Below are 24,639 nucleotides of genomic sequence, written 5' to 3'. Positions count from 1 at the left end.
CTATCTCTCCAAAAATTGCATTACTCTCTATACTGCCCGGGTCTATTAAATCACAGAGACAAAGATTGCTCCGTTTCTTTATGTCCTCTGCTAGACAGCTGATACCTGCTTATTGGAAGACAACGACCACTCCCCCATTGTCACGGTGGGTGTCGATTATGAATGACACTATGAGAATGGAGGAGATGTTGGCACTGGACAATGACACTTACGCCAAATTTCTTTCTCAATGGTCGATCTGGCTCCGCTTCTCTTCTTCTGACACTTTAATGAACCAAATCTTGAACGCATGAGGACACTGTGGGCTCTCCCTCACCCTACCCCCTCCCCTGCCCATATTCCTTCCCCCTCGCCCCCTCCCTCCCACTTTCCTCTCCTCCCCTCTTGCTATTTAGCTTTCCCCTGTACCGCCTTGCTCCTTTAACTTTGCTCCTCTCTCTTCTCTCTTTCTTTCTTTCTATCTTTTCTATATTATTGTTTAAATATTGCCTCATGTAGTAACCCATGAGTATTTCTCACTACTGTGGCCTCATGGATCGGTGAGCAGGACGTTTTCTCTACTCTCCAAGTTTCCCGTCAGGGACCGGCTATGGCCAATAGTCGTTAGCCGGCCTCCCGTAAAAGTTCTCCTGTTAATGTTCCTGTCTACACTTGCCTCATGATGGTTACTGTTTATTGTTTTTACCTGAAATGTTTCAATAAAAATATTTTCAACACTAAATCCCCGCTTTCCTCTGGTCATTAGGAAAACATTTGACACAGGTCCTTGCAGACTAAGCCCCATTTTTCTAAATGGAAGAGTAAATCTGGTCACTTTTGTAGATGGGTTAGTTTTAGGTTAACGTGATACCTATGTAATGTGTATAAAATATCTTCAATTGCGTAATAAAGCAAAACAGTTATTTGGAAAGATACCAAGCGTAGCTTTTGTGTCTGTTCCCTACTACAGTAGGTATTCATTTGGAACCATTAATCAATATGAGGATAGGAGTTGCCCATCTATAAAATGAACAGCTCGGGTGGCAAGCCAGCCAAGAGAGGATTTGCAGGTGACCCCGAGTATCCGAAATGAGGAGCTTGAGACGATCCGGGAATTTCTGATAATCAGCCGGGTGAGGTAAGCCTTTTGCTTACATTTGGCTTATCAGACTTCCTTGATTGGTAAGGCATTTTTGGGACAAAGGGTACCTATTTTACTCCCCTTAAATTGTATTGATTGGTGCTTATATGTTATGTTGTTACTGTCTATCGGAGTGTTATAGATAAGAAAGGGAAGAATAGTGCTGTTCACAGGTATATGTAGTACATGTGCTAAAGTAGTTTAGAGGCAATAGGGTATAGGCACACATGGAGAAGACTGGCCAGTCATTATGGAAATTAAATTAAGGTAATGAAGAGTAAGAGACCCTCAAAAATGCCCAGTGCAAGAGGAGCGCTATATAGGAACCAAAGGTGCGGTTCCGCCTATACTGAGCCCCTAGATTAATGGTTAAAGTGGACATGGATCCACAATGGGTAACAGGGACTTAGAATCATGCAGAGTAAACAGCTAGAGAAACAGCTATGCGAGCAGGATTATTATACACGATTTATATAGCGCCAACAGTTTACGCAGAGCTTTACAATGTATAGGGGGACAACACAATTACAGTTGTGTTGGATCAGGATGGATCAAGGGTGACAATTAACACGAGACAGAAAGGGACATTTGGATGTTAAGTTGTGGGATGAATTAGGGGTCAGGCACTACAACTGGAAAAGACATAACAGAGAAATGGAGAATTTAAAACAGAATACTTTATGTAGGGGCCACATCCCTTGCAGGGCAGTCTTGACTTATTGGGCTTACCAGTTACCTCCTCTTGACCTGCTCTTCCACATCTAGGGGTTCCCAGGGTTGATACCCAACAGCTTGAACGCTGACAAAAATAAAGTCTTTTTTGAAAGATTTTATTTTGCAGGGGTAACATCCAATAACAGTCTCTCATGGGAACAGAGGGCATGGGTGAAGAACTCAGGCACCTTGAACTGCAGGTCTAGCAAAGTCTCTAATGCCACCCAGAGAGTAGCCACTCGCAGCTGGGTATCTCAAGGCTGAGCCAATCTCTAGCCAGAGATCATGGCAGTCAGCACATTGACTCGAATACTTGAAACAATCCTATGAACGTGTACAAGTTGTAACTAGGGGTGAACAGGAACCTTTTTCCTCAGTACTTGGAACGTTCTCGGTCTCCTCAATGGTCCTGGAAAAACGTGAATTTGTCAATGTCCTTCCCAACTCAATAACCAGGCACTTCCCAGGATGCCACTTGTCGGCCCTCCTCCGAAGAGTCATCCCCCGGTCACTTCCACGAGCTGTGGCGCCTCTCCAAGCCGAGAGCACACCCAGACACCTTGAATTCTCCCTCACTTACTGCGCCTCGAACCAGCAGGTTCCGAGACTCGGGAAAAGACAGATCTCTACCCCAGACCAGGCAGGTCTATTAGGGGCCTCTAACAGGAACATGTTGTATGATGTAGAACACCCCATGACCGGGACCCCTCACGGGGCTACCCCGATCCTGGAACCAGAACAGACCACACGGGCCTCAAAAACTCCTCTCTTTTAAAACACGTGACCCACACATCTTAAGTACACCTTCCCAGACTCCCCAATGGGGCCCGGAACTCCCACTGATTGGTTCCAAGAAGGTTGATACTCAAAACGTCCAACCAGGCCTGATTCTGGCCTGTCGTGCACCTCACTGTTCACATGACCAGGCAGAACTTCTAACACAGCCCGGCCAGACTGATGTCAAGGCCAACCTACGTAAGTAACCCTTAGAACCCCTACTGTTCTGAAGAAAAACTAAATTTACATGCGTATGACATTTTGTCCAAAATGCAATCAGCTACATTTATATGTTGTCAGAGAGGGAAGATGGGATGAGCACTATGGCTGCCCGTCTGATCATAGAAGGTAGAGTATGTGAAGTATGGTATTACAATACATGGGATGCAAAGGATATCAGATCAAAATAAGGAAAGAAGTCAAGCAAAGAAATATTAAAAGAAAGTGAGAGAACATGGATGTGTTGTGTACAAATGGGAAAAATGTAAGCAATTTTAGAGAGATATTCGTGTATGTGTGTGAATGCTGGAACTTTTAGTTCTATCTCTTGTGTGTGCCCCATGTATGCAGATGTGACCCCCTCCTTTGCGCTCTCATAAAAGAATGTGGCTGGGACGAGAGGTCAGTGATAAGCTGGAAGGACACCATGCCAATTAAATTTTTTTTTTTTTTTTTTTTTGACAAAACATTTATAACAAAATGTGCCGGGTTAATTAATCTAATGATAAACAATGTGATCACAATTATTTTTGAATCCATTTTCCACACACGGTAAAATGAAGTAAAATGAAGTGTAAATTCCACTATCAAAGGATATTCAAAACAGTGCATTTAAAAAAAAGGGTAATTAAAGTAAAATTAAGTAATATGTCCCCCTTTAAGGACATTTATCTGTGGATATACTTTAGTGTGTGATATTGAAATTATCATTTGAGTATTAATTTCTAATATGGAGTTTATCAATAATATAGATATATTGAAACTGGTTTAGACAACTTTTGGTTGGAAGTGAAATCCAGGTTATTGGGGAAATTTGTAATGAATGGGATTAGTTAAGATTAAGATAACAATTTTGTAATTTTACATTTATACAATAAGCCCTTATTGAGGGAAAAAAAAAAAATTAGAGTTACGCTTACCGGTAACGTCTTTTCCAGTAGTCTTTCAGGACAGCCACTATGAGAGAGATAGTCTCCTCCTCTTCCTCTGGAAACACTGCGCCAGCCCATAACTTCTCACTTCCCCTGCCGGACCTCAGTTTATATCGAGATTACCTCCGGCCAGCTGGGGAGACACAAGAACACATTAATAACATGTTGTCAAATACCATTATCCTGCTGCGTTTTGGTCCTTTGTAAGACTCCCCCCAATTTTCGGGTGGGTAACTAGGGCTGTCCTGAAAGACTACTGGAAAATACGTTACCGGTAAGCGTAACTCCAATTTTCCCTAATCGTCTTTCAGGACAGCCACTATGAGAGGATAAACGAGCACTTACCAGTTAGGGTGGGACTATAGCTTGCAAAACCTTTCACCCAAAGGCCTGCTCACCTGCCAACACCAGGTCCACTCTGTAGTGTTTTACGAAAGTGGAGTAGCTGGACCATGTTGCTGCCCTGCAAATCTGTTCTGGCGTTGCTCCCGATGCTTCTGCCTGGGAGGCTGCCATAGCTCTTGTAGAGTGTGCTTTAATACCCACTGGGATTTCTTGGATACTCTGAGCCATCTAGCGATAGTGCGTTGGGACGCCTTGCATCCTTTTCTGGCCCCGGAAAACAAAACAAATAAGGAGTCTGACCTTCTAAATGCCTTGGTCAGTTCTAAATAGTGTAGGGTAATACTATTTCCTGGCTTCTATGAAAGCCGGATGCCACTTTTGGCAAAAAGGCCGGATAGGTCTTTAAAACTATCCGGTCCAGGAAAATAACGCAAAAGGGAGACCTGACTGATAAGGCCTCAATCTCACTGACCCTCCTGGCAGTTGTTACCACTACCAGAAAAACTGTCTTCAAAAGTAAGCTCTCTTAGTAAACACTCTTCTAAAGGCTCAAAGGCGGGTCCCGTTAAGCTTTGTAAAACTAAGGATAAATCCTATCTGGGAAAAGGCAGACCCTGGACCGGTCTCTGTCTAGTCAGGGCCCTAAAGAATCTGACTACCCACGGGTTGGCATCCAGATGCTTTTCTAAATAAACACTGAGGGCTGACACTTGACCCCTGAGGGTACCAACGGATAAGCCCTTATCTGCCCCACACTGCAAAAATTCCAACACTGCAGAGGAGCTCCGTACTGGCAAAGAGCTTCCTACGCACCATTTATTGAAACATAACCAGACCTTTTTTTATAGATCTAGTGTATTTCCTTTTTCCTACTGTCAAGGAGGGTAGAAACTAGCCTCTCTGAAAACCCCTTAGCTTTTATTATACCCTCCTCAGTAGCCAGGCCGCTAACTTCCACTGGCGTACTCGTGGACAGAAGACTGGCCTCAGAGAGGAGATCGTCCCGAGGGGACAAGAATAAGGGAGGTTCTACAGCCAACTGTTTCAGTATTGAGAACCATGCTCTCTTGGGCCAATGCGGTGCCACCAGAATCAGAGATGTGTTTTCTATTTGAAACTCTCAGTACTGCTGGAAACAACGCCGGAGGCAGGAAGGCATATGTTCTGAAGTGCCAATTCTGGTTCAAAGCATCCACACCTAAAGCTCCCTCTCCCCTTCTCAGGGAGAAAAAACACGGGGTTTTTGCGTTGCTTTTGGACGCGAAAAGGTCCACCTCCAGAGGCCCCCCCCCCCCCCCCATCTCTTTATTATAAGATTGAAGATCTCCTGGTTGAGAACCCAGTTGCCCTCCCTCAGCCTCTTTCGGCTGAGAAAGTCTGCTATCACGTTTTTTTTCTCCTCTCAGGAAAACTGCTGACAGTGAAAGAGTGTAGGTCTCGGCCCAGCTCAGGATCTCGGTTGCTAAAGACAACAGTGCTCCATTTCTCGTGTCACCCTGCAGAGGAGTTGTCCGACCGCACCTGAATGTGGTGGCCCAGGAGTTCTTTTTTTAAAAACCTGAGGGCTAGTCCCACTGCCCTTAGTTCTTTCCAGTTGGACGATTGAGACAGCTTGTCTTCCCAAGTGGCCTGAGCTAGAAGGGAACCCAAATGTGCCCCCCAACCTTTGCCACTTGCATCTGTGGTAACTACCCGAGAAACTGGGATGAGCAACAGACGTCCTTGCGACAGGTTCATCACTTTTCTCCACCACCAGAGGGATCTCTTTACTTGGAGCGGAACATGTACTAGGGTGTCTAGAGTAGATGTAAGTAGACCCAATACTGACATCAGAAACCTTATGGAAAACAGCTGGTTGCTCTGAAGAGAGGCCACCGCTCTGTCCAGCTTTTCCCCCCTTCTCTCTCGGCAGAAAAGCTCTCAACGGTGTTGAGTCCAACAGGAGTCCTAAATAGGAGAACTGTTGTGAGGGGATCCGGCTGGACTTTTCCAAGTTTAGTAGCCACCCCAGGTCTGTAAGGACCCTTTTGGTTAGGTCGAGATCCTTGACTAACTGTATTGGGGACGCTGCAAAATAAGAGCAGGTTGTCCAGGTAGATTATTATAGATATCCCCTGGACCCGAAGAAAGGCCATGGCTTCTACCAGGACCTTGGTAAAAACGTGGGGTGATGAGGATAGCCCGAATGGCAGGGCCTGAAACTGCAGGTGTACTGTTTCTCCCCCCCAGATCTATGGCAAGGCGTAGAAACTTCTGCGAGGCCTCCGCTATAGGGATGTGTAAATACGCGTTCCTTAGGTCCAAAGATACCATGAAACAGTTGCGGGGTAGTAGAGCCCTTACTGAAAAGATTGACTCCATGTGGAAGCTTTTGTATGCCACTGACCTGTTCAGGGGCTTTAAATTCAGAATTAATCTGAATTTTCCTGAAGGTTTTTTTTACTACAAAGACATGAGAATAAAACCCCCTTCCCTCTTCCGCTTTTGGGACTCTGAGAATAAAATGAAATCTTAAAGTCTAATAATAACTATTATTATTATGGTCCGTGATGTGAACGTAATAATAAATAAAACTTAAATCTAACAGACCCATCACATCAAGTCCACACACCCTGGTAGGATAGATGCCACCTGCAGCCAGTTATTTTATAGTTTTTGATGTGGCCGAGTGCTTTCTGGTCCATCATATACAGATTGTTGGTCCTCTTGTATTTAATTTATTTTTGAAATCCAAAAGCAGAATGTGTGGATTATGAAATGATGTGCCCCTTTTCCTTGTAAGTGCAGTTGTACAAGCAGAAGAATATTTTGCATTTATGGAAATCTCTGCATGATCGCAGGGCATTGTTATCATATATTATAATATTGCCAGGAAAAAGTTGTCTTTTTGAAACACGAAACTGGAGTTGTTACACAAACAGCATGAAAGAAAACAAGCCATTGTAATATATGCAAGCTGGACCCAGTAATGAAGGGTTCATCCCAATACATCAGAGCTGTAGCTTTATGCAAAAGGTGCTATTAGATAAAGTTAGACATTATTTTGGTCAAAAACGTAATTTTTAATGTGCAGCAAATATACAGCCAACTAAATGTTTTTCTAATTAAAGATTTGGACATTAAACTCATGTTTTAAAGCAAACAATGAAAAATGCGTACATTTGAATTCAGCCACCTCATTGCCTCTATTGGAGGTGGCTGGAGACAAAGGAAAGCCACAGGTGTTAAATTGATGGTGTAGCTGCTGTGAGCCCAGTGCAGGACACACTCCCTGAAGATCCAGATATTACATTTTTGTTGTAGAGTTATTCCCGGAGTACTCAGTTTATCACCCAGAAGGATACTCTGTATTCAGAGTCGTTGGATTCTTTTTCCCTAGCTCAAGAAGCAGAGCTCCATCTTTTAGCAAAGCCTGTGAGCTTTTAAAAAAAAAAAAAAAAAAAAAAAAAAAAGGGGAGTACTGTATTTAATCGGCATATAAACACACACCATTTTCCCCTTAAAATCAGGGGAAAATCGCGGGTGCGTGTTATACGCCGATCCTTAACGATTTCTGAGTAATTTTTGGGCTCTGTGTGGCTTTCAGCCACCTTCGGCCCTTCTCGGCGGCTTTTGGAAAGCCGCCGAGTACGGCCAACAGCCGCCGAGATACACAGGACATCTCGGCGGCACCATTTTTAAAAATAAAAGGGGACAACGATGCACAAGGCTGCAATGACGGACAGGCTGCAGATGGACATTTAAATGTAAGTTTTTTTTCCTTAAATTTCCCTCCTAAACTTGGGGTGCGTGTTATACGCCGATAAATAAAGTATATATTTATATAGATAGTTGATCTATAGAGAGCTTTTGGTTCCATTTGAAACGCCAGACGTTTGTTTTTACTTTGGCAGGTAAACCAATCAAGCATGCCAAGTTCATTTGATTGACTGTTTTCAGCCTTGCAGGTTCTTGTTGTTTTAGCCATACTAACAAAAAAAACAAACACACACACACACACCTCTGTAAATATGTCTTATCAATCATTTGTTTTTCACAAGGAAAAGTCATTTTGTAATGAAAAAAAGCTGCTCAGCTATTATTTTCTCCACAATGGAGTTTTTGCCTCTTTGGCCAGGACTACCTCCACCTAAGCGTGTGGAGGCCCCAGGTTAAAAAGGTGATAGCAGGCATGGTTAGTGTTCAAAATATTGAACAAAAAAGAGAAGACTGTAATGGAAATGTGTAAGTTCTGCATATAATTGCATTCTATTTTATATGTATTGCATACTGCCCTCACAATGCACACGGCACTAATAATGTTTTCAGTACATTTGCATTCTTTTGAGTCCTGATTAGAATTAGCCTGCCTATGTAAGGCCCCTGGTTACCATAAACGTACAATTGCGATACCTATGTAATCATGTGTAGAAAAACCTTCAATTGCATCATAATAAAGCAGAACAGTTATTCGGAAAGATGCCGAGCATATATTTTGTGTCTGTTCCCTACTGCAGTAGTTATTAATTTGGAACCACTAATCAATATGAGGATAGGAGTTGCCCATCTATACAAGTGTCCAGCTCACTAGATATACAAACAGGTACTAGACAAGAGTGCCCTCTATCTCCATTTATATTAGCCACTGAACCTCTTGCAAAAGCTTTAAGAAATACCAATATTAAAGTGTTAGAGCTTACTGGATATCACTATAACTTCTCTGTTCGCAGATGATGTCCTCCAACTATCTTAACTAATTTAAAGAAACAGAATCATTTTAAAAGTATATCTTGGTTATATATTAACAATACGTCTAAGGCTCTCGATATTAGTGTCTCAGACAATAATCTCTCTCATAGTAAAGAAAACTTCCTTTTCTATGGGAACACACTTTGTTACTTTACTTTGGAATTTTTCTTACTTCTTCCTACAACTCCCTTACCCTATGTTCCCACACGTATACATTTTTAGTGCAGTTTGCAGAAACACACTACGCTTCATTTAGCAAGGTTTCCTATGGTACTAGTTCACATCTATGCATTTTGTGGCTAGTGCATTTTTGGAAAGGGTCAGGGACTTTTTTCCCCGCGATTCACGACTAACAGACTTCAAATGGAGCTGCACCAGGAACAGCAATTTTACCACTGTACGTAGCTGATTGCTAAGCAGGGGGCCGGGAAGCCAGCTGCCAAGTCTTTAGCAACCGATGAGTCATTAGCTGTTAGCTATACAATTTATTTATTTTCCATTTTACGGTGTGGGGTCCCCCCCCAAAATCCATACCAGACCCTTAGAGCATGCTGCTCTGGGAGGTCAGGAAAGGAATGAGCGAGCACCTCCTCCCCCCGAACCATACCAGGACTCATGCCCTCAACATGGGGATGGGTCCTTTGCGGCCGGGGGGGAGCTCTGGGCTTGATGAGGACAAAAGCCACTCTTGTTCGGTTGTCTTCATCTGTTTTGTTGTCACCTGCTCTCTGACGACGCTTATATAGCAATGGGGCGTGGCCAGCCGACGACATCAGTCGGACATCCCACCCCTTGTCACAAGGGGCAGGCTCTCTGAGTGATGTCATCAGATAATCACACCCCATTGCTGCAAAAAAAAAAAAAAAAAAAAAAAAAAAACACACACATAAAAAACGCTGGTTTAATATACGCAAAATGCACTGAAAAACGTGCCTGAAAAGCTGCATAGATGTGAACCTGGACTTTATGAAGCCAACTACCCCTCTATCTTCCGTCATTGAATACTCTTTTTGAATCCTGGAAAAAATATTAAATCTCTTGGTTAGGATGCATAACATCAATAAAGACGTACAGTAGATAAAAAGTCAGATTACTTATTCCATCAGACTCCATCTATAAAAACTTATATCGCACTGCCATGCTGCAGTTCAGTTTCAGCACAGTGTACCCATGGTTTTTGTGTGGGTTACCTGCAGTTTCCCATAGACCTTAACTAGATTTCAAGTTTTTGGTGCATTTTCTGAAAGCGCACCAATGATACAGCATGCAAGACTTACCAAAACCTAATAGAAGTAAGCGTAGGTAACCCTTTACGAAAATATTAAGATGCACCCACTCTGCGGCCAAACAGTGTGAAACTACCCTAACAGAAATATAACTTTTGGCAAGAATGATCTTTAAACTATTCATAAAATTATCAGTGCCTGCAAAAACTCAACACCGCCAAGGCAAAAAGATAGTTAATAAAAGTAGAAATTAAATGTTAAACAGAATACTATTGTGTCTACATGAATGAGTCACAGTAGCACAGGTGAGTTTGGCAGTCTTTTGAAGATCCTACTATTGGAGGAACTTTTATCCTCATCAACAAAAGAGCAGCCAACTACTCAATCACATTTTATAGGTTGCAAATTTTTTTCAGCACTGCCAAAATTGTGCAGAAACAAAAAAGGACCAACCAAGCCCCCCCCCCTCCCCCCCCCACCCCACACAGACACACACCTTTCAAACTCTCAATTTCACACATGGAAATTTGACTCACCTTGGGATAAACCTGATACAACGCAAACCTCATTTGAAGCAAATTACCAATAAATGGCAGTGGAGTCGGTCCTGGAGGAAGTCGGAGCCGTGTCTTCTGTATTCTCCATACTGAGATAATGGAGTAGAAGAGCAGAAACGAGCAGAGGGACAGAGTGAGGACATCCATATCTGACAAGCAAACACAAATCACAGCAATATTATATTGGCATGCCTTTATAGTGTGCTGAAGCACTGGATTATGTGGTTTAACTTGATATTTTCTAAAGCTTAGGTCCCTTTTTCCTCCCACTCTTTGAAAGATAAAGTGCCTTTTATATACAACTATATAGATCAGACCAAAATGAGAAGGAAAGAGGGACTTTGTTCCAATCAGGGTCAGTCCCTCTAAAATCGGGGACAGTTGGGAGCTATAAAAAAATAAATAAATAAATAAATAAATATATCGATAAATGGACTGCCCAGTCAGGTCTGCCTGAAAAACTGAAAAGTGGACCCAATAAGAATAGTTGAATGAAAAGGGCCTTACCGGCTGTACCAACATCCCCTATATTAATTGACCATAGAAATACATAAAATAATTCACTATGTAGTGATGTTATTAGGTACTCAATAGACCAAATTTGACCTCAAATCCATTTGGTCTTTATTCCATTTGCAGCGGTTTAGTTGCCACTAGTAAACATCCACCAATTCACCCCACTGCCAGACTCCCATAGATCACTTGCAGAGATAATGAACAGTGTTTTGCTAGTTTCGTTTTTGCCATCATATATTTGCAGAGTTACAGATTAGCACTTAGTTTGAATCTGAAGAAAAGATGTGCATGATTTGACAGTTACGATCTTTCTCCTGCATCACCATGCAGACACTTGCTCCTACTCTGCTTTACTCCTGCACACTATTGCTTCCAGAAGTTCCTTACCCATAACTGTGTAAGGATGAGGACATCACTCTTAACCATGTAAGGGTGATGTTCCAAGAAATCCTCTCCTCCTGCATAAAACTTATTCTGTTATTTTCAATATAAAGTATGTCACATCTTCTTCTGTAAGCAAGAAGGACCCACTCTGAACAGCTCCTCAAACTGGTTCTAGTTGCTTGCTGCTACTAGGTCAGAGGCCTGCATTACCGCTCCCTGGAGGCCTATTCGTTTAAAATCAAATGTTGAGCAGTGGACTACTGTTCTCAACTAGCCCAACTTGCAAATTCTGTGCTCTCAGGCCACATCGATTTGACACAATCCCCCACAGTCTCTCCTCTGATACAGGACTCCTCATCATGGACCGTGTAATGATAAGGACTTCATTACGGACTCTGTAGAAGTGAAGTTCCTCCACAGACTTCCTGGCACATTCAGTCCTCCACTGTGGTACACTCACCAACCTTTCTCTGCCCCAAGTCCTTGATGGAGAACTTGACTGGACCATAAGTTCCGACAGCTTCACCTGTCCTTCTGCTCCAGCAATTCCTCATCATTGACCGTGTAATAAGGACTTTGCCAATGACTGTGTAGAGGCAAAGTTCCCTCACAGTTCTCCCCGGGCCTCCTCCTGTGATTGGCACAACCCCCCCAGATGGGGGTGCCCTCCTGCTGCTGTCTAATATTCCATTCTCCACTTCACCTGGCCGAAAACTCCCCCCAGTGGCATGCCAGCTTATATAGGGGGTCAGCCCCCTGCCAATACTAGTTGGGGATTGGTCAGGGCTCCCACATTAGCTGCCCGTCACTCCAGGTTTCAGGCCATGCCCCTCTTCCAGAACATTCTCCCTGGAAGCAGGGGAGGCACCTCACAGGTGGCCACACTAACCACTCCCAGCCCCCAGATCAAAACAGACATGGCTAGCTTGCAGCATAGGCCTGCCTTAATTTACCAGTGCTGACATTCTATTTAGCATAAATCCTATTACTAGCACCTGCCTATTGGTAGAGGATGCTACACATCTTAAAAAAAACAAACCACAATTCTTTCTTAAAATCAGAATTCCACTTGTTTTTTTTAGTTTATTAAAAGTCAGCAGCTACAAAAAGTGTAGCTGCTGACTTTTAATAAACGGACACTCACCTGTCCCATGGTCCAGTCTCCCCCTCCTCTCCACGGCGCGGTCATAGCAACTGTGGGAACCCGGCCATGACAGCTTGCGGCTTCACAGCCGGGCGCGCACTGTGCATGCGCGAGTCGCGATGTGCTCTGCTAGTGGCTAGGCAATCCTCTGGGATCTGTGACACGTCCCAGAAGATTGCAGAGAGGGAGAGGCTGCCTAGGGAGAGAGGAGTTGTTGCCTAGGTGGCCAAACAAGGTACTCCCCCTCCCCCCCATAAAAAATAAAATAAAAATATGACATGCCAAATGTGGCATTTAAGGGGCGAGGCGTGCTTAACCACTTGCCGCCCGCCATATAGCAAAATGACAGTGGCAAAGTGGTTTTAATATCCTGACTGGACATCATATGACGTGATCAGGATATTAAGCCGCTGCGCGCCCCCGGAGGCACGCATCGCGACGATCGTTGTTGCGGGGTGTCAGTCTGACACCCTACAACTACGATCTCGGTAAAGAGTCTCCGACGGAGACTCTTTACCATGTGATCAGCCGTGTCCAATCACGGCTGATCACAGTGTAAATAGGTAGAGCCGGTGATCGGCTTTTCCTCACTCGCGTCTGTCAGACGTGAGTAGAAGAGAGCCGATCGGCTGCTCCTCTGACAGGGGGGGTCTGTGCTGATCGATTATCAGCACAGCCCCCCCCGAGGATGCCCACACTGGACCACCAGGGACACCACCAGGAGATGCCCAGCAACAGGTATGCCCCCTAGACCACCAGGGATGCCAGCCAGTGCCCATAATGGATGCCAATCAGTGCCCATAATGGATGCCAGTGCCCACAATGGGCATCACTGATTTGCATCCATCCCTACAAAACTTTAAATTACAATGCCATCTATCAGTGCCCATCCTAGCCGCCTATCCATGCTGCCCATCCATGTCAATTCATGCCACCCATCAGTGTCTGTGTCGCATATCAGTGCCACCTCATCGGTGCCCATCAGTGCCGCCTTATCAGTGCCCGTCAGTGAAGGAGAAAACGTACTTATTTACAAAGTTTTGTAACTGAAACAAAAAAAAAAAAAAGTGTTTTTTTTCAAGATTTTCTGTCTGTCTTTTTTTATTTGTTTAGCAGAAAATAAAAATCCCAGGGGGTGATCAAATACCACCAAAAGAAAGCTCGATTTGTGGGAACAAAATGATAAAAATTTAGTTTGGGTACAGTGTAGCATGACCACGCAATTGTCATTCAAAGTGCGACAGCGCTGAAAGCTCAAAATTGGTCTGGGCAGGAAGGTGTATAAGTGCCCGGTATTGAAGTGGTTAAAGCAGAAGTTCCACTTTTGGATGGAACTCCACTTTAAAAAGTATTGTATATAAAAACGTGCATGCTGTTCCAGTTCATGCTACATTTTTTAAATACCTATACAACATACCTTCCATATTCAATCACCCTATTAGCAACCTCACTTGAATCTAACATTTTAAAAGGACAAGTTCACCTTTGGAACAGGTTACATGTTCCACCCGTATTTAGGTTAGAACATGCAACCTGTTCTAGCCCTTAGAAAGAAAGAACAACCTGTTCTAACTCTTGACTCCTCTCCCATGATCCTCCCCCCGTCATTTCTGCTGTTCGCGATTCCCAGAAGGTGGCGAGGGAGATTTCTAGCCATTTACGTTGTTATGTGCTGCATTCATAATTGTGAGTGCATAGAGGATTTTTCATAAAGTATTTCCACAGCTTACATTTTGTGCTGAGTGTATCTTCTGTGTTTGAGCAACATTCTGAAGTGGAGACAACTTTGCCAAGCCACTTAAAGGGGACAACAAGTATAAAAGGTGGTGCAAATAGTTGAATGGCGGATCTGCATGGCTAATATTACAGTAATGCTTGGGTATTAAACAACTTATCCATTACTATTTCACAGTAGTGTGGAACATACACTCACCGGCCACTTTATTAGGTACACCTGTTCAATTGCTTAGTAACACAATCTGCTAATCAGCCAACCACATTGCAGCAACGCAATGCATTTAGGCATCTAAGGCTCCTTTCACACTGGGGCGAGAGGTGCGTTGGCGGTAAAGCGCCGCTTTATCAGATTGGCGGTGCTATTCGGCCACTAGCGGGTGGTTTTACCCCCCGCTAGCGGCCCAGAAAGGGTTAAAAACCACTGCAAAGCCCCTCTTTTTCCTGTGGGTATACAAGCACTTTAAGCACAACATCCTGCTAAGTTTATGGAAAGGACTAAAGGAGAAAAAACCCTTGCCAGTATTGGAGCAGAAAACATAGTTCTGTGATGTATTGCATAATGCCTGGACAACATGCCTCCAAGGATTGGGGGGCAGGAACAGATAAATCCATAAGTTTATTTTTCAGGAGGAAAAAAAAAAAAAGACCACTTAACTACTTACCGACCATTCGCCGCAGTTGTACTGCGGCAGAATGGCACGCTGGGCGAAACAACGTTATGCAACGTCGTTTCGCCCTGTGGCATGTGCGCCCATGGACCTGGTGCAAGTGCGATCGCTCGGGGCACACGGAGAACCGGGATCCGTGTGTGTAAACACACAGTTCCCATTCTCTGAGGGTAGAAGAAGTGACAAATCGTCTGTTCATACAGAGTATAAACAGCAATCTTCCCTACAGAGTCCCCACCCCCCTTCAGTTAGGGAACACATTAACCCCTTGATTGCCCCCTAGTGGTTAGCCCCTTCACTGCCATCAATGCATTTTTATAGCGCTGATCGCTGTAAAAAATGCAGATGGTCCCAAAAATGTGTCAAAAAATCTGTCTGACGTGTCCGCCATAATGTTGCAGTCCCGATAAAAATAAAAATTGCAGATGACCGCCATTACTAATAAAAAAAACATTTATAATAATAATGCCATAAACTATCCCCACAACCAATCAATATACGCTGGTTGCATTTTTTTTTTTAACCAAAAATATGTAGAAGAATACATTTTGGCCTAAACTGAGGAAAAGAATTACCGGTTACACTTAGCGGTAACGGGTTTTCTGGGAAATCTTCCAGAACAGCACACCTGAGAGATGACTGGTCTCACCTGGCAGGAAACACAATCAACAACGGGGTTTAAAAGGCCCCATCCCTCCCTCTGACCCTCAGTTATGGCAAAGTAAAAGCCCACACCAGTGTCAGAGGATGCATTCTGAAGAATGAGAAAAAAAAAAAACAATCACCAAGATTTTAGGGTAAGGAAGTAGGCCTGCCATCCTGGAAGATTTCCCAGAAAACCCGTTACCGGTAAGTGTAACTGGTCATTTTCTAGGACGGCACACCTGAGAGACTAAGCAAGAAGTACAGGCCTACCTCAGGGTGGGACCACCGCCTGTAGAACCTTCCTGCCGAATGCTAGGTCCTGAGGAGACAACAGCTCCACTCTGTAGTGCCTCAGGAAGGTATTATGACTCATCCAGGTTGCTGCTTTGCAGATTTGGTCGATTGAATCGCCTGCCCTCTCTGCCCAGGAGGTCGCCAGAGACCTAGTCAAATGAGCCTTAAGGTTTACTAGGACTGGCTTACCAGATTGCTTATAAGCCATCGCCTGTTTTATCCACCTTGCAATGGTTGGTTTGGAGGCCTGGAGACCCTTTCTTTGGCCACCAAAAGTAATTAGAGTAAGGGAATTTAAGAGATCGAACCATCTTCTATCTAAATACACTAACATACAGCGTCTAACATGTAAGAGGTGCAGTCTTTCTTCCTTCTCAAAATGAAGGAAGAATAATCTCCTGTGCCCTATGGAACCCAGAGGCCACCTTCGGTAAATAAAGAGGATCCTGTCTGAGGGCTATCCTATCCCCCAGGATTAACAAAAAAGGCTCTTTTATAGTCAGAGCTTGTAAGTCACCAATCCTAGCTGTGGTAATGGCCAGAAGGAAGGCCATCTTAATAGTAAGAAATCTAACTGAAATTTGAGCCACCTTCCCCTCCCCACCCTCAGCCACCTTCAGGTAAGGGGAGGGAGAGCGAGCAAACGTGGCCTCCTGGGGTTATGGACAAATCATCTGTCCTAGTGCCCCAGCAACACACAGGGGAATCCATCCACTCGTTTAAGGGAAAAAAACCCTAAGGAAAAAAGAGGTTCAACCTCCTACAGCCTCCGCAGTCCCCACTGACTGCTCCAAGTCCTGCTCCAAGGTGGGCGACTAAGGTCTCTTAGTAAAAATAACAAACGGTTTTGCAGCCTCCTTGGTGGGAAAAACAATCAATAACTGAAGGTCAGAGGGAGGAGTGGGGACTTTTAAACTCTGTTGTTGATTGTGTTTCCTGCCAGGTGAGACCAGTCATCTCAGGTGTGCCGTCCTGGAAGATAATTTTTGGGGGATATTATAGCAAAAAGTAAAACATAATTATTTTTTTCATAATTGTCGTTTTTTTTTGTTTATAGCGCAAAAAATAAAAACCACAGAGGTGATCAAATACCACCACCAAAAGAAAGCTCTATTTGTGGGAAATAAAATAAAAAAAGTAAATTTTTTTGGGTGCAAAGAATGCACAATTGTCAGTTAAAGCGACGCAGTGTCAAATAGCAAAAAGTGCTCTGGTCAGGAAGAGGCCGATTGGTTGGGGCAGGTTCCCTACATATGTATGGGTTGAACCCCCCCCCCCCAGTGTTGTAAAAAAAGGTAGAGAAAAGCTGCTCTAGAGCCTATTAAGGCCGGGTTCACACCGCTGCATCGCACACCTCCCGCCGGCAGTTCACACTGCCCTATGCGGACGGCTGGGAGTGTCAATGATATGTTAATGACACCCCCAGATCCGTCCGCATATCGCAGTGCGATCTGCCGACTCGCACAGGAATCGGATCGCATGGTGTGAACCCCCATGCGATCCGATTCTGTTGCAGACCAAAAAAAGGGTCCGGTGCGAGTTTGCTGCGGGAGCGATGCGAATTCAGCCATACTATCTGTATGGCTGAACTCGCATCGCTACGGAGATCGGATGTGATTTGCGGTGCGAATCACATCCGGATCTCCCCCCGCAGCAGTGTGAACCCAGCCTAAAAGTGAAGTTTTTCTAATCTTTAGTCAAGCCACGTCAATTGTATTGAATTACACAAGGTAACAAAAAAAAAGGAAGGAAAGAAAAGAAAGGGGGGGGGGGGGAGGGAAAAAAAACAATTATGTATTTCAGCCTATGGAAATACAATTTCCAACATGGATTGGCAGCACAAAGGGGGTTATTTACTAAAGGCAAATCCACACTTTGCACTGCAAGTGCACTTGAAAGTGCAGTCGCTGTAGATCTGAGTGGAAGATCTAAAATGAGGCGAAGCTTTGCTGGTTTTACCATCCAATCATATTTATTTTCCTTGCATGTGAAGCGACTGCACTTCCAAGTGCACGTGTAGTGCAAAGTGGATTTGTCTTTAGTTCTCAAATACATCACATCTTCTACCTGCTGTTCTCTATATCCAGTTTTGATACTCACAGTCCAAGATTCTTCCATTCAGACAGGGGTGTCTCCAGCTTTCATATTTGGGGTGAGCACAACTATAAAAACACATACACAAAGTGTGTCGTGCATTTGTATTCAGCCCCCTTTAGCCTAGGTTCACACTGACTGTGGGTTAGAAATTAACTGAACTCGCAAAATGTCAATCCGACTTCTGGAGCGATTTCAGAGACATCTGTGTGGGTTCCTGCACAGACGTCTATACAAATGGCCCTCCGAAGTCGCCAAAAGTAGTACGGGAACTACTTTTGGGAATCGGTGCAGCGCCGCACCTATTCGGACGGTGCCATTGCCGGCAAAAGCCACCAATTTGACAAGTCAAATCGCATGCCAAATTGGACCAATGTGAACCTAGGCAAACTGTTGCCTCCAACTAAAATCTAGTGGAGCCAATTGCCTTCAAAAGTCACCCTAATTATCAGAGGTTTGTTAGAGAACCTTAGTGAACAAACAGTATCATGAAGGCCAAGGAACACACCAGACAGGTCAAGGATAAAGTTGTGGAGAAGTATAAAGCAGGGTTAAGTAAAAAAAAAAAAAAAAAATCCCAAGCTTTGAACATCTCACAGAGCACTGTTCAAGCCATCATCTGAAAATGGAAAGAGTATGGCACAACTGCAAACCTACCAAGACATGTCCGTCCACCTAATCCGACAGGCTGGGTAAGGAGAGCATTAATCAGAGAAGCAGCCAAGAGGCCCATGGTATCTCTGGAGGAGCTGCAGTGAACCACAGCTCAGGTGGGAGAATCTGTCCACAGGACAACTATTAGTCGTGCCCTCCACAAATCTGGCCTTTATGGAAGAGCGACAGAGAAGGGGAGAATTGTGCCAGGTGGGTAGAGGAGGGGAGGACTGAGTCAGGTGGACAGAAGAGAAGGGGGGATGCAGCCAAGTGGAGGGGCCGACTAAGCTGAATAGAGGAGAGGAGGGGAGGACTGAGCCAGGTGGACGCAGCCACGTGGAGGGGGGAAACAGGACAGAGTGGAGCAGGCAGGTTGGAACCTTCCAATATTCATACTTTTAAGTCAGAAACAAACAAAACAAAACCTAACAAAAACAAAAAAATATCACACCCCCTTGAGAGCAGGCCTTTTTACTTTAAGACCAGGTTTCTCAATGCCAGTTCTCAAGAACGCACAACAGGTCACGTTTTCAGGATTGATTTCCCTCAGATGAAATGGCTGTCTGGGGCTTAGGAATTGGGACTTTAAATGAGGCGTACATAAGGCAATATGGGCCTCCTTCCCTGAATCAATGAAATTTAAAAGGGGAATTGTGACTTTATGAGGCATGTGGCGAATAGAAAAAAATGAATACATACATGGTAGGCCAATGAGTTTATTGTCACGCAGAGGGTAGAAGATCAAACTCAGTATGAAATATATTGAAGCCAATTATGTGAATTGAAGTAAAGTACAGTTCATAAATGCATACAATAAATTGTAAAGTTACATATTCTAAAATGTTCAATTATAACATTAAAAACAAAGAAGCAGCACATTCTAGTTGCCAATGATGAAGTATATACTCTGTGTCGGAAAATAACAATTGTAACAAGGATAGTGATTATATGCAAGGATGATGGATTAAAACAGTTTGCATGCTTTTAATGCGTTTCATCAAAACACACTTCATGAGGAACAGATGCATCAGTTGGTCTGTAAGAGATGTAAATAAACAAATACTGGTAAGTTCTGTTAAGAACCCCAGCATCAAGAGCAGGGAAATGGAAAGGTCATGAAATGGTTACTTACATGGGACTGGAGAGCAGGAGTATGTAATGCTGCAACTGGAGGGAACCTCTAGGATAAGTAGTCTGTCACAGGAGCTAAGGAGACTCAAACACAAAACCCCTAGGAAGTTAGGTTCTCCGTGTGGTGTAAGTGGTAATGCCAAGAGGGGCTCCAAGGGAGTCTATGGATAAATGTTATACTGTGAAGAGCTATCATAATAAAAATAGTGTAAACCATGGAAGAACTAAGTGTCCAAGGGGGAATATGAGTGGAAGGACTGCAGAGGTTTACCTATAGCAACCATAGGACCATCCCAAGAGGGTGAATCTAAGGGCTCGGAGTGTATAGGACAAACATGTGAAAAAAAAAAAATAATTAAAAATTAAAAAAAGTAGGTGAAAGACCCAGAAATGCTGATAGCGGCTGTTTACCATGTGACCGCTTCGTCAAATGATGGAGCGATCACTTGTAAAACAAACATGCCGCCAGTTCCTCCCTCCCCTCTCTGTACCGATCGGTACAGTGAAAGGGGGAGAGATTGCAGCAGCGCTGTGGGCTGGATGTGTAGTGCCCACAGCGCTGCTCAGTGACAATCTACAGTACTCTGCCCATTTTCTGCAACACTGTGCAATACTCTGGGCAAAACAAAATTTTTTTTTTACCGAATTTTCAGTCTTTTTTGATTAATAGCGCAAAAAATAAAAAAAAACAGCAGTGATTAAATAACACCAAAATAAAGCTCTATTTGTGTGAAAAAAGGGACAAACATTTCATTTGAGTACAGTGTTGCATGACTGAGTAATTGTCAAAGTGTGAGAGCACCGAAAGCTGAAAATTGGTCTGGTTAGGAAGGGGGTTTAAGTGCCCAGTGGTCAAGTGGTTAAACGTCATCTATGGAGATTTTTAAGGGTAAAAGCTTGTCACCATTCTACGAGCGGGCGCAATTTTGAAGTGTAACATGTTTATCAATTTATATTGATAGTATAATGTTTGGGGGTTCTAAGTAATTTTTCTAGCAAAAAAATAAAAATTTTTAACTGTAAACAAATCTCAGACAGAGGCTCCTTAACCACTTGCCGCCCGCCCTATTACAAATTGACGGCGGCAAAGTGGTTTCATAATCCTAACCGGACGTCATATGACGTGATTAGGATTATGAGCCGCTGCGCGCCCCCGGGGGCGCGCATCGCGGCGATCGTTGTTGCGGGGTGTCAGTCTGACACCCGGCAACTACGATCTCGGTAAAGAGTCTCCGACGGAGACTCTTTACCATGTGATCAGCCGTGTCCAATCACGGCTGATCACAGTGTAAATGGGAAGAGCCGGTGATCGGCTTTCCCTCACTCGCGTCTGTCAGACGCGAGTAGAGGAGAGCCGATCGGCTGCTCCTCTGACAGGGGGGGGGTCTGTGCTGATCGATTATCAGCACAGCCCCCCCGAGGATGCCCACACTGGACCACCAGGGACACCACTAGACCACCAGGGAAAAGGTAATAAAAATCCATAATCCTCCCTAGACCACCAGGGTGCCAGTCAGCACAATGGGTGCCAATCAGTGCCCATAATGGATGCCAATCAGTGGCCACAATGGGCATCACTGATTGGCATGCATTATTGTTTGGCACTGATTGGCATCCATTACTATAACACCGATGCCGCCTATGAGTGCCCACCTGTGCCGCCTATCCATGCCCACCTGTGCCGCCTATCCATGCCCACCTGTGCCGCCTATCCATGCCCACCTGTGCCGCCTATCCATGCCCACCTGTGCCGCCTATCCATGCCCATCCGTGCCGCCCATCCGTGCCGCCCATCCGTGCCAGCTATCAGTGCCAATTTGTGCCACCTATCAGTGTCCGTCCGTGTCGCCCATCAGTGCCGCCCATTAGTGCCGCCTATCAGTGCCACTTCATTGGTGCCACATTGGTGCCCATCAGTGCCACCTTATCAGTGCCCATCAGTGTAGCCCCATCAGTGCCCATCAGTGAAGGAGAAAACGTACTTATTTACAAAGTTTTGAAACTGAAACAAAAAAAAAACATTTTTTTTTTCAAAATTTTCGGTATTTTTTTATTTGTAGCGCAAAAAATAAAAACCGTAGAGGTGATCAAATACCACCAAAAGAAAGCTCTATTTGTGGGAAAAAAATGATAAAAATTTCATTTGGGTACAGTGTAGCATGACCGCGCAATTGTCATTCAAAGTGCGACAGCGCTGAAAGCTCAAAATTGGTCTGGGCAGGAAGGTGTTTAAGTGCCCTGTATTGAAGTGGTTAAGCGTATAATATATATACATACACACACGCGCTTAAGGAGCCTCTGTCTGAGATTTGTATATATTATTTTTGGGCCTTTTGTCATACATATACATACTTTATATGCCAAGTGTTCTCAGAGGAGAAAATGTTGTTTGTTATTTGCCATGTAAGGCTGGCCATACAATTTTCCATTAGATTTATCAAAACCATATAATATGAGGTCAAACCAAAACACTTTGTATACAATCAGACAGGCCCTTGCACTATATAGATAAAGGAAAGTCTAAAGGAAATGTAATTAAAAATAAATAAATTGTATGATGTATGGCCAACTTAAGTTTGATGAGCTAATGGGGTGGTTTGACTTTCATGCAGGTGAGTACATGAGTGGAGTTTATGCACGTGCATCTGTACAAGTTAATATAACATTATGTAAACAAAAAAAATATATATTATATATAAAGACTAACTACAGGAAACACTACACTCTGGATGAGCTATGTACATTAAACATTGCAGGAATTGAAAATAAATTGGTAAAACATTCCTACCTTTTGTTCCTTGGATAAAAAAAACAAAATGCTGTATCTGTTTGCCTCTATTTTGTGGATACTAATTCTAAATGGAACTGGCTAATGAATTACAATTAGCTAGGCCACTTAAGACAAGCTGCTCTGTCTTTTTTGGGATTAACCCTTTGGTAGTAACTCACCAGTTGTGGTCACCACTTTAGTATACGCAATGCATCCAAGAGCCAGATTGCATATTGTCTGTCTTTGTGTACTAAATTGCATCAGATGCAGTTTGCCAAGGCTTGCAAAGGAAAGGTATGTCTTCAGAACATTAAATTACAATCCAGCACTTGTACAGTTTATCTCAGTGTAACTTTTTGTAATTTTATATTTTGTCCCAATAATTTGTCCCTACAAAAGTGGATTCAGCCCCAGTTCACACTGCTGCGACTTGTCCTGCGACAAAATCGCATGGCAAGTCGCACCACATTAACGGCAATGGAACCATTCTAATCAGTGTGACTCAAGTTGCTCTGACTTAGAATATATATATGGACACACAGTATGTATGTGTGTGTGTGTGTGTGTATATATATATATATATATATATATATATATATATATATATATATATATATATATATATATATATATAATTTTATTTTTATCGCCCCCCGCAGCCCCTCCGCACCTCGATCTGACCACTAGAGGGGTTCTTCTCCCTCCCCGCTAGCTGTCAGACCTACTTTGCCAGGAGCGGGGGCGTGCAGACCATGCTTGAGCAGTCTGCACGCGCGACACGCTTTGTGATCAGCAAATCTATGAGACTCGGCTGATCACAGATCGGAGTTAGGGGTCAATCCCAACCCCTTACCACATGAACAGCTGTCAGCCAATGGTAGCTTATCATGTGATGTAGACAGAGCTGGTAATCGGCTATTTTTTCTCCTCAAGCTGATAGCGTGAGGAAAAAAAAAAAGCCGTTCATCAGTGGCTGTCAGAGGGACATTGGTCCAGATCAAGGGGAGCAGCCGCCAGCTCATTTGTGCCCACCTGTGCCACCTATCAGTGCCCACAGTGCCACCTATAAATGTCACAAATTGGTGCCTCATCAACAGTGCTACCAAGCACTGTCACCTACCAGTGCCCATCAGTGCTGCCACCTATCAGTGCCATCTATTAGTGGTACCTATTAGGGCCCATCAGTGCCATCTTATCAGTGGTTATCAGCAGGGCCGCCATCAGGGGTAAAGCCCGGCGCCCCAGGGACTTGTCCCTCAGGACGCTGGGCCCCAAGTTGGCACCTCCACTTTGCTCTTTTCCTTCCCCTACAGTAGTCCCGACTTCCATTGGTGCCGCCCGCTGCACTGGCTCCTGACTCCCTGCTAGTGGCATAGCATGCTGGGGGGGGGGTGTCAGTTGTTGAGCTTGACGGGCACAGAAACTAGTGTTCGCCCCCCCAGAAAACCTGTGGTTCAATCCACCTGCTCCTCTCCTCCCCTATCTTTGATGGCCGCTGAGCTGCTCCGTCCCTGGGCTCAGTGCGCAGTGACAGGCAGCGAGAGTGCAAGGTGTGGCTTTACTGAAAAGAGGGGATCCCCACGCTGCTCCATTGCCTCCAGCATGCCTGAGCAGCGTGACAGACATTCCGGCCACATTGAGAGACGCCGCTAACTGAGAGCCCCCAGGGACCATCCGTATGAGAACACTGTGACTAGACCCTACCCACACTTTCTCCTTGACCCCCTCTCCTCTCTCCATCCCCTTCTCTCTCTCTCTCCCTGCACTCTCTCTCTCTCTTTCCACCCCCTCTCTCTCTCCCTGCTCTCTCCCTTTCCCTGCTCTCCTTCTCAGGCCCCTCTCTCTCAGCCCCCCTCTCTCTCCCTCCCCCCCTCCTACCCTGCTCTCTCTCTGTCCCCTCTCCCCCCGCTCTCTTTCTCAGCCCCCTCTCTCTCTCTTTGCCCCCTTTCTCTCCTTGCCCCCACCCTTCCTGCTGTCTCTCTCA

At 44.4% G+C, this 24,639-nt stretch overlaps 1 protein-coding gene across 1 annotated transcript in view; it reads right to left on the bottom strand.

The window, feature by feature from the left end:
* LOC143988993 (cytochrome P450 2A4-like) overlaps positions 1-22,745 on the bottom strand; it is a 126,758-nt gene extending 104,013 nt beyond the window's left edge. Inside the window, exons 1-2 of the mRNA XM_077488976.1 lie at positions 22,674-22,745; positions 10,598-10,767 (exon numbers count right to left, since the gene is read on the bottom strand). Of these exons, the coding sequence (XP_077345102.1) occupies positions 10,598-10,765 (168 nt within the window). The 5' untranslated portion in view covers positions 10,766-10,767; positions 22,674-22,745. The remainder of the gene's footprint in view (positions 1-10,597; positions 10,768-22,673) is intronic.
* Positions 22,746-24,639: the final 1,894 nt, after the last annotated feature.

Source organism: Lithobates pipiens, unplaced genomic scaffold (genome assembly GCF_037356315.1).
Source record: "Lithobates pipiens isolate NorthernLeopardFrog02 unplaced genomic scaffold, aLitPip1_a1.2 Scaffold_18, whole genome shotgun sequence".
NCBI lineage: Eukaryota > Metazoa > Chordata > Amphibia > Anura > Ranidae > Lithobates > Lithobates pipiens.
This window is presented reverse-complemented; position numbering and strand designations above follow the sequence as displayed.